The sequence below is a fragment of the Patella vulgata genome, chromosome 2 (assembly GCF_932274485.2).
Source record: "Patella vulgata chromosome 2, xgPatVulg1.2, whole genome shotgun sequence".
Classification (NCBI taxonomy): domain Eukaryota; kingdom Metazoa; phylum Mollusca; class Gastropoda; family Patellidae; genus Patella; species Patella vulgata.
Window position 1 is genome coordinate 20,171,373 of NC_065880.2, and position 11,831 is coordinate 20,183,203.

An 11,831-nucleotide genomic window follows, 5' to 3' on the forward strand; every position below is an offset into this window, starting at 1 on the left:
TAAAACTTAGTCCCCGAGTCACTTCAGATAATGAATATAATAGCTCATTTTGGTTCTGCTTAACGAAACCACCGTTATTGATCAAATTCTGAAATGATATTCACTTCCCACTCATCTAACATAATAATGGTAAATATAGCACCCATAAACGAAGATATTCCTTAATATCCAATTTGAAAGAAATTTTATTATGTTGAGTGGAAAGGAAATATACATGTAAATACAATTTTTTATAAATAAGGATGTCTGATGTATTTTGTACAGAAGCATTTTAGGGTCACTCGATTGATTTTGTCGAGATTATCTTATCACTGACTGAAGATCCCAACAATTTGAAATAATTATCTCGCAATTCCTGATATCCCAAAGAAATTAGATTCTCAAGATAGACTAGAAGTCAGGATCTTGTGATCCCAGTGATACAAGAGATGTTTAAGTCCAGATCTTTAGATTATTATGCTTTAATCCTGATATTATTTTCATAAGTGTGTCTATGGTCTATCATAAGCAGATCTGTAACTTTGACCTTGTTGACTCCTGACTGACTCATTTAAATGGAAGAAGCCCTCCCTATCCTGGAAAATAACCATATTTTCATTTCTCTTGTAGTATCTTAGCAAATGTACATGCATGGCAATGACCTTGCCAATGTTGTAATTCATGAATTCAAAAGAATCTAATGTCTCATTTTTAACCATCTTTAATTCCAAATTTGAAATAAATAAAACTTAAAACAGAAACAACATCATACATAATAAACTGATATGTCAAAAACATTTTTGTTCAAAAACTAACCCAGTGTACATGAAATCAAACAAATTCTGTTCACATAAAATAAAAAAAACATTCTAATTGCATTGTTTCGATTATTTTTGAAAATTCTTTCGAGAGGTAAATTTTGCGGTTAATTTCAATTCTCCATTATCTCTAGTCCTAAAATTGTTTTACAGCAGTTTTTTTTTAACACTAACACTGCCTGATCACTAAGCGTTTTACATACAGTATGTTACTAAAATTTAGAATGAGCAATTAATTTATCAATAATTTGCTTGGGTGTAGGGGGTCTATAGCTGTGGGAGGAAACTGGAGGACAAATTGAAACCCACAAGGCTTGTCACATATATGCTTGAGATCGAAACCAGGCCATTTGACTAAATTACAGACTTTATGATCTATCCCCCCCACCCTCTGTAAATTAATATCTTTCAGACAGGCAAGTAATTCCATAGAACACATCCACTTAAAAGGATTTCTGTCATGTATAAATAAAAAAGAATAACAAATAACATATGATACAGTATCATATATAAACAAATAGAAATACATAATCTTAGATTCTTCTGTCTCCAAGACAAAAGTCATAGGTCTGTCAATTTCTGTTTTTCAATCAAAAAGTTTTTATTTCAAATATTATCTATTGCTAAATTATTTGATTATTGAAAATGAGGTTCCATTAAGGTTTATTAAAATGAATTCAAAAGATATACATGTACATGTACAACAATTCAGATCTATATACTTGGTTCCACTGGCGTGTGATTATATGAAAGATCTTCACTAATTTCTGCAAAACTCTACAAAAATATTTAGAATTTTCATCATGAAAATAACAGGTGAAAATAATTTGAAACTCTTACAAAAATGATTGGATTTACATTAGACAAACAAATCAAAGGGCTGAATGAACTGTCTAGAAAACCTACAGCAAATTTACTGGGATAGTGCCACAACTGAAAACTGGCTGTCTCGACAATTGAGGCTATATTAATTGCCTTCGACTGACCTAATTTACCTCAGGAAACTAGATCATTAAGTTATTAGTTCATCAATTATCATAATAAATCTTTGTGAAAAGAGCACTGGACAGGAATTCAGTGCCGAATTAACATAATAGCCAATTTATTACTGTGTGTTGGAGGTTAGCAATTTTAGCCAACTATCACCATAATTGGTGATATTATTTTGACACAGTAAATAAAAGTGGTATCTGTGTGACAAACATAAATCTATTTAAAACTCAAGTCATAGCCGCAGCACAAAGATAAAAAGGAAATGTGATACACCTAGCCTCAGGCCCTTGGTCATATTTATGTGCAATTTTTAATCTAGGGCATCTTTATAACATACATGTATGCTACAGGCCATGCACAAGCTCAATCCAGCCCTGCTGACGCTTCAAAACATCCACTTTTCCTTCATGATAAGCTATTAAACTCAGCTTCACAGACGTGAATATAATAACATTACAATGACACTGTATACAATATGAATTCTATATTTAATTATCATTTACTGGTTCATAAAACCCTGGTACATGTCTCAAATATTTACATACAAATATATACATGTAGTTGTATACCCACATATACACACATAATATTAATAAACAATTTATTTACATCAATTCTTTGGAATTGTCTTTCTCTGCTTTACTGGTGAATCTGGCATCCGATATGAATGTCTGTTTCATATTTATACCAAATAAATATTTCACAAATGCAAGATTTAACTTTGGTTTGCTTGACAATGGAAGCATCATTATTTCTTAGCACTGGTGTTTATTTTGTTGTTACACGTTTAAAGTGACGCAATTGTGAACCTACGGTATAGGTCGGACATTTTGTTCAAGTGCTTCTGTCTGGACATTTTGTTTGAACAATGTTTTGTTCTTTATAGCCTTTTGGGTCTTCACAGATGTGGACAACTATTCCTGGTTGATCTTCTGTTGCTGGATGTAGTTCGTGAGCTTGGCCTTGAAAAAACAAAACAAATATATTGTAGGGTTTTTTTACAGATAATTAAAAGATTTTGGTGAACTCATGTACTGTAGCATTTAAGAAGTGACTACAGAATATACCAGAGGGGGACTGTATCTAATTGTCCCAATCAACATCAGTGTACATAGTGCCATGGACAAGGGTCAAGTCAGGCGAGATCTGTGACAACAAAATTCTGTTCAACTAATATATACACATTATTTTCATTGTGTCCAACATGCAATTTACCATGGAGACCATAAGCATTGTTAAACCCAATACACATGGGGTCATGAGAGGAGGAAGAACCCTACTGATAAAATTATGTTCAACTAATACACATTTTCATTGTGTCCAACATGCAATTTGCCATGGAGACCATAGCTAAGCATTGTTAAACCCAGTACACATGTGACATGGGGTCATGAGAGGAGGAAGAAACCTACTGATAATCAGTATTCCATGACCTTCGATTCTTGAGTTACCATTCACCTCCCCCCTTCTTCCCCAAAACCCTTTGGACAGGATAGAAGCTAAAGTTTTAAATAGATTATTTTTAATATTCAGCAACCTTCCGTTTAGGAATTACTATTGCTTTTCTAAAAACCTTGTGTAACTGACTGAGGCTCAATTTTAATACATTTTTTTTTCTAGCATGTAAACAGGATAGAGATCAGAATCCTTATCAAATTTGGTCAACATACAAGATTTCCCTTTTAAGATAAGTTGCTGTCTATGGCTATCATTCTTTTTTTTAGACATAGCTGATGTGTGTCTATCTTTAATACATATCCAGGATATATTTCAAAATGTCAGCTACTGCGACTAGTTCAGTATAATTTAATAGATGATAAAAAAAATATTGAATATAGTACATAGCACCTGAGACAACACATATTAAATAATGGTTAATACATATATCAACACCTGAGACTTCTATAAATGCACTAATTAACCTAATTAAATCAATAAAGATAGGTAAGACTAGAGTGTTAGAGTACTCTATGATACAGGTTACTAATTAATAACTAGCTAAAAATTCGCATCAAGATTTAAAGATGTCCGTCATAGAAATGATATGCCAATATAATCTCATATGCAATATAGATGCATAAACACTGTAAAAGTCTTTACTTTGGCACCTGGATCCATAAACTTAAATTGATATTTGTTGTTTATTTATTGCAATATCTGTGTAGTTTGTCTTGTTCGCAGGTTTGTCTTATTTGTTTTCTTGTAGTGCGGTTCTCCTGCACTTACTAGAGTAGAGTTTAAACAGAATGTTCTCTTTGCTCATCAGCCTTCTAATTTGAACTTCTCATTAATGACATCAACTAGCAGAAGACGACTACAGTCAAGACCCATAGCATTATTTCTTTTGAGTGAAGTCTGTAATATTATAGGTCCGGGACTGTACAGCTCACTTGAATTAATACTTATTGCTTATTTATTGCAATATCTTTGTAGGTTGTCTTCTCTGCATGTTTGTCTTATTGGTTCTTTTTTAATTTAAAACCTATGGTCATGTGATTAAACTTCCTTGAAATTATTTTTTTTCAGACATACATTGCTGGGGATTTTGTCAAAGCAGTGAATTAAATCAAACGACTAACAATCTTGATGCTTGTCTTCAGATCTTACCATGTATAAAACAAAAAATGATTTCTTTTATCACATTAAAGGAGGTAAACCTCTAACTTAATATTAACCATAATATTAAAAATTAAAAACAAGAATTAGAATTCAATATTGGTCTATTTCAATCAATATTAGTGTTATTATCTTACTCTGAAAATATGTTATCCTAATATCCAATACATACACGATGATCATTTTTAAATCACTACACGACTTGTGTATTTTATGGACATAATGGTTTTGCCCGCCATTTGTAATGACCAAAGAAAAATATATCCCAGAAGACAACGCAGAAGTAATCAAAAATGGCTGATTCATAAACGACAAAAAAACAAAGCGCATAGAATGGATTAAGCAGGTGCAAATGACTGCCGTTCAATTTGGACTGTTCCCGTATTAGATTTGAATTACAAACTATTTTTTTAAAAATTGAAAATAAATCGATTTATAGACACTCATATTACATTAACGTGTGCTTTTAGAACCATTTTAGTCTACTTTAAGGTTCCAAAGAATAGTCATTCGCCCTTTAAGTAACCGCAAATGTTTAGCTTTTACCTACAGTTGATGTGTCTGAATAATACTGTGAAAATATAACAACCACACCTTCATTATTTCCCTAAAAGACCAAGTTATTTCTGTTTAGTATTTTAAAACACCTAATATATCTTCCTTTATATGTTCCAAAATAAAATGTTTTATAAATACAGGTTAGAAATTCTCAGTACAAAGAATTAAAAGTTTTAAAATTAGACTTGATGACTAATAATAGTTTGTGTTACAGCAAAAAAAGTTAAAAGCTTATTCATGTAATGGTATAATATATTCATTCTGACATTCACAAACATGGTTCTAACAATAGTATTACCATAAGTAAATATAAATATGTTTACTCCTACTAATTAAACTCACAAATCTATTATTTTAACTTTTTATGTGTTTTTGTCTATTTTGAAATCATCCCATCTTCCCTAAGGGTGGCAGATATGAGTCTTATTCCCGAAGGAAAACAACAACACTGTTTATTAAAAATGAACCCAATATTTGCATAACCAACCTGTGATGTGAAGCTTTGTTTGTGAGCCTGTGTTCATTTTTGTATCAATGACGCACATCCTATCAATTAGTTAATAAAAAGAGAATAAATTTATCATCTCCATCTGTATTTATCTCTGTATCTCAAAGGATTTATAAATTCTGTGAATTTTATGAATAATAAGTGAAATATTGTCGAATGATTTGAAGAGATTTATTTTCGTTCCTATAGAAGAATGATGTATTAGGCTATTTGTGTGAAAACAGTAATTTGATACATCGCCATTGAAACATACATAGTTAAGATCAATACAAATTGTCTATTGTCATGAAACCTACACATAACTATATTTCAATACAAAGTCTACAGAAAATGTAAGCATCGTAATGATCGTATCCAATAACTACATCACATATCAGTTTAATTATAAGAAGATGAATGGAAAGAGCAGAAGTTAGGCTGAGCTAACAAGACAGTAAAATCTATCAACAACAATGAATTAATGTTTATTAAAGAATGGTAACCCACATACAAACATGGGTAGCCAGTCAACAAAAAATCCACACTGAACGAAATTGGTTAAAAATTTGATGTTGTCTTAAAATGTTTTAAATCAATATTATCAATTTTTCTCCAAAATGGTCTATATTATGCAAGGACAACAAAAATATCCTCAAGCGGTTAGTAATTAAAAGAGTTAGAGATGGTTAAAAATCTTTTGTTAAGAAAATTGAGAAAACTTAAATTAAAAAAAATCCCCCGAAATTTCACACAAAGTTAACAAAGAATGTTAAAATATAATACCATCATATTAATTAGGCATTTACAAGTTTCTGGTAATGGAGACTTTTAGGGTGTTCCCAAAACTACAGGACCCACACTATTTCAATCTAATTCGAATTAAATTACAATTTCATTTACAAGTAGGTCACTGCAACCGTGATACTCCAGTCATACTATAATATATAACCCACCAGAATCAATCTTCTTGGATTGGGTTTAAAATTCCCTCAATTAGGTTTTAACGCCCACTCAACATAAACTAGGTCATTTTGGGACCAACACATGGTTCAATTTTTGTTTCAGCAAATCGCTTGAGTATAGGGGGCCTTTTGCAGTGGGAGGAAACCAGAGGACCTGGAGAAAACCCACGAGGTTGGACAGGCGACCCTACTCCTTATCACGTACAACCGGGGAATTGAAACCATGCCGGTTGACTCAATGCACTAACCATTCGGCCATCCAACCCCCACAATTTTCCCAAAATACAGACAATTTGATTATTCAATAAGATCATGTGATCTGAAAGCTGTCTTTAAAGAAAATATGTCAGATGTGAATGTTGTACAAAGCATACATTTATACAGTTAGTTGGTTTCTGATTTTTTATCAAATTGCGCATTCTACATCCAATTCCATTATATTTATGTCTTCAATTGATATAAATTATACAGTTTAAATACTAAATTAACATAGGAGAACTGTTTGGGTGAGAATTCAATTTTTATTTTTTACGGCTTCAAACTCGAAAGATAAACCAAAGGAAATATCTTCCAATACCCTGTTTCCGACAGTTATAACAAAGGATCCATCGATATTTTCCTTAAGTTGGCCTATTAATTTTCTGAAAGCATGAGAGCATAATAAATTGATCGTCTTATTGTTATTTATAGAACTATATATTGATCACAGTCTGACTGTAGATCATTATCTGAATATGAACCTATTTTATTCGAAAATAATATTACTAGACCAGTATTTAAATGAGTAGCCATCCCAACAGATACTCATGCTTGAAATGTTTGGAAAAAGCAAAAAAGCAGAAAACCAGATCAAAGAAACATGTTAATTTTTTTATTTATTTTGCTAACCTCTGGTTATACTCCATTAACAATGAATTTAAAATTTTGAATTGAGTAATTTGTTCAGTGGTCACCGAAAAAGGTGTATTTATATAAATGTACCCATTATTATGCTAGATGATGTGATAGAGCTTGGCATTTGAACTTTTGTATAACATTGATAAAATTTTTTACACCAAGGTGTTTGAAGTTATTGTTGTGTCATACTCATAGTCTGTTTAAAACAAAGATAGCCTGGCAATGAAACATATGTCTGCCAAAAGCTTGGTTGATAAAACCTCAATAAAAATTGTCTATTTTGCCCAGATATAATTATTTTAAAAACTTCATAGCTAAGAGATGAAATGAAACGAAATAGGATTTAATGTCTTATTTTTCTTCACCAACCAGGCTGATGAAGATGGACATACCTAAGAAGATATTGACTGAATTTAAAAGCTATATAAAAAGTGAAATAAAACTGAAATTTCTTCAACATATACAGTTTATCTCATATTGTTTACCTGCTCCAACCCCTTGAAGTTTAATTACTAGATAATCAGAATAGTCTGGCACTTCAATGTTATCACATCAAAAATGCCTGGCCTTAAACAATTTACAGTTTCCCTTTCTTTTGTTAAGTTCTTAGTTAATGTCATGTACATTTGTCAGACTCACAATTTTAAAAATCATCATGGCTCTGTAAATGTATCAATAATACTGACATCCCATCACTGAGTTTTGATATCATTTGAACATTAATTTTTTTTTTTAATTCTAAGTATTTCCTAAATCCTATTGAATTATTGAACAAATCTGGTTGGATTGGATAGGGTCATATTTCATCAATACAGAAAAATAACCAAATATAGGACAATACCTGGTGCTAATTGTGCCATAGCTGCGAGAAGATCGTAATTTATAACAGGGTTAGATTCAGGCATTTGTTCCCAACCTACAGGAGGTGAAGCTGGTGGTGATATCAGGAACTGTTTATCTGGTTTGGGAGGATGTAAATGTGGTGAATCATTGGTAGGACTTTCCTTTAACTGTAAACATAAATTACTATTTACCATCTTAAACAAGCTAAGTCTTTTTGATTTAGGTAAAAAAAAACAACAACAAATGAACTGGGCTAATCTGATGTGTGATTTCCATTTTGTTTACCAATTTTAGATTCATTTTTCTGTGGACTATCTGAATATCAAAGTCTTAGCTAAGACAGACTATCATCCCACAAAACAAATCAATGCATAATATAAATTGAATAAAAATATTTTTGACCTAAATCAACACAGTCTAACCATTTTACGAACATTTGATGATTTTGGTTATCTAAAGCCAATTTGAATAGTTACTTCAATTTCTAAGCTCATTATAGACTAATGACTCAATATCTTGTCGGGGGTCCAGGGAAGAGATAACATAAAGTTTGGGGTGAGGTCTAGTGGATTAGCTGAAAATTTGATAAAATCGGTTGCTCTGATACTTCTGCTCATTTAGGTACACACATGTATGTATAGGATTTGAGTGGAGTTTTGTTGTTGGTTAGACATTATTTCGATAAATGTAGGAGGAACAATATACATATATACACACCTTGCCCCTCTCTCAACATGCGCCTGAATGACTTTCACTCGATCTGATAACAAATTTTGTTATGTTTAGTTTCATGTGGGTGTTTAACAGGCACAACAGTTTGATCCATATTACTGTTTGTTCTGTGTTTAGGAGCAGGCTAGGCACAATGGGTATTATGACAACTAACACTATAGGGTAACCATACCCAGTAACAAATTATATTTACAATGTAATGATTCAATCTATTTATAAAAAGAAAAAACAAATTACCTGTGCAAAATAACATTTAATTTTTGACCCACAAACATGGGTTTCATGCTGATGAATTCTCGCTTTAGCTGCTCTTTCCGGACAAGAGAAATTCACTCTGGCTCTATGAAAGTTTCTTAGGTATAAAAATTGTGCATCGCCATCATATTCTAAAAACACAGATTCAAACTCACTCTGGAATGAAGAAAATGTCTTCATTTAAAGGAGCTAAACCTCTAACTCAATATTTTCCATAATATTCGAAAATAAAAACAAAAATTAGAATTCAGTATTTCAATCAATATTGATATTGTTATCTTGCCGTGAAAATATGGGATCCTAATATCCAATATTTAAGACACAATGAACATTTTATAATCAATACATGAGTCAATTATAAGTTATAAGCCAAATAAATCAAAAAAAAAAATAAGACAATGCAGAAGGAATTAGCAATTGCTGATCCACTAACAATAAAAGAAAAAACATCAAATGTGTAGGCGTCTTCAATTACAAAAAAATCTTTTAAAAGGCAGGCAAAACACTAGATGGGGTATTATGCCCCCTCACGACTGCAATGCTTCACACCAAATTTGATAAACTACCGTTGTTACGATAATAAACAGAGTCACGATTATCCATTTTTATGGTAACGGCATCGACTACAAAACGTATTTAAATCTACTTATACCACAGCCATCCAATCGCATTGAGATTTGATTATGGTCTTGGTAAGTTAATTAATGTCTAAGTAATACATTATTTTATAACATTTCAGGCCTATAGAATGACCTGCAGTAGAAAGATTTAGCTCTTGCATATAATGCCTCATTAATTCTATAAATGAATATTTTATCTAGAAATGAAAAATGAGATTTAACCATTTCCATATAAATAATATTATTACAAGGTCTATGCAATTATTTTTCTACATGGATGAACAAATTGCCTGCAATAAAGCCAACGGTTTATTAGAAATGGATTAAGTGCATGGCTTCCATCAAATCATGTACCCACTTTATCAATTTATATTATGTCACAAAAAGATCCAATTAAAGTAAAATCATATCTCACCTTTGATTTATCATCTACAAAGACACTAACATCAACATTTGTAATGATCAAGGCATCGGGCAAATCGGTAACATCAATGTGGTCAGCCATTTTCTCATTGAATCATGAATGACTCAGAGTCAGATTTCAGAATATTATTATCCTTTTTTTTTTTTTTGGTCAAGGCTTCGTACCACAAATGATTGCTGTAGTAAATGAATCGCGGAAAATAATAAGGGTCATAAAAACCGTCTGCGCTCATACGCTGTAACTTTTAATATAGTGAACAGGCTAAATTTACTGGCAAAAAATCTTTTTTTGGTCGCGAAGGCTGTTTATCATTATGACGTCAATGCAAACCCGGTGAATAAGTAGGGGAATTCCCAAACTAACGTCATCGTCAGATATTCTCGAATATCAAGTCGCATTTTTATTATTTGCCTGGCATGCCAAGTGGAAACCAATCTTTACACCTTTAGTGTATTTAATCAGTTCTTGTAGTTATTAATTACTACCAATGTTTATAATATTCATATTTGATCATATTAGATACAGGACGCTCACAAGCCTATTTGGCACCCCAGGGCAAAAGTTTCAGTGCCCATGCAAAGGCCTACTGTAGCCTAACTGTTACTATAACTTTGTTCAGTGCCTGTGCTCAATTGATTTTCTCTGATTAAAGAAATTTTAAAATACAATTTTTATACTCTTAACTATTTATTACATCAACCTATATGTAAAAATTTTATGTTTATTTCTCCTTCAACTCTTCATTTGAGTGAAAAATTATCTATCTTGGAAAAATCATAATTTTACTCTCTCTATTTGCTGAAATATGAACTGGTTTACACAGATTTAGGGGTTTGAAATCTGGTGGTTTGCTATTTCAGCCTCCAAAGGAAATGAAATGGGGTTCAACGTCCTAAAGTGCTGTTCTTCTCGGAACTGGGCTTATGAAGACGCATACGCCATACAGTGTGCTATGTGTGAAATTTTGCCTGGACAGCGGCACTACGGCCTACTCTTATATCAAATTCCAACTGTCAAGGGATCTTTTATGTGCACACCAATGTGTACACTTGACCTTGTTTTTTTGTCCCATCCGAACGACTAGACAGCTGTCCTTGTCAGGTCCTCTGTCCTGCTTCACTGACAAGGGGGAACAACGTCGGAAAATCTGGATGAACTTTCTCGGCCAATGCAGGGATCGAACACCTGACCTCCCCCTTTGAATAAATAAAATGAAATGGGGTTTAACGTCCTACTTTTCTGCTCCGACTGGGCTAATGAAGACGGGCCCTTTGAATAATTCTGGTATGTACTTAGATAATTCCCCCCCCCCCCACAACCCAAGAAGTGTCGCCCCCCGGGCATATGGCCCCCTATGTGAGAGCCCTGATTCTATAACATAATAATAGCTTGAGATCTGTTTTACAAGACACTATCTGATTCATTGAGACCTAGACCGCCCACGCATAGGAATATTTCAGAAACTTGAGTGGTTACTAGGGCTTTATTTTACAATAATTTGTAACATCTGAACTAAAATATGGGATAAATCTGGTAGTCTTGACAACTGATGGACGACACAATAGGCTATGTTTTAAACTATATTGTGCCTTACTTCAAGCTTTTATAAATATTCCCATTTTAACTATTTCAAACACTTTTAATCGG

At 32.4% G+C, this 11,831-nt stretch overlaps 1 protein-coding gene across 1 annotated transcript; it reads right to left on the reverse strand.

Moving 5' to 3' along the window:
• Nucleotides 1-684: 684 nt before the first annotated feature.
• LOC126810694 (calcipressin-1) lies at nt 685-10,486 on the reverse strand. Its single transcript, XM_050535889.2, has 4 exons — nt 10,176-10,486; nt 9,123-9,296; nt 8,152-8,320; nt 685-2,752 (listed from the first exon to the last, which is right to left on the reverse strand). Exons 1-4 carry the CDS (start codon nt 10,263-10,265, stop codon nt 2,625-2,627), a joined length of 561 nt encoding a protein of 186 aa, XP_050391846.1. The 5' UTR covers nt 10,266-10,486; the 3' UTR covers nt 685-2,624.
• Between the last annotated feature and the right edge of the window lie 1,345 nt (nt 10,487-11,831).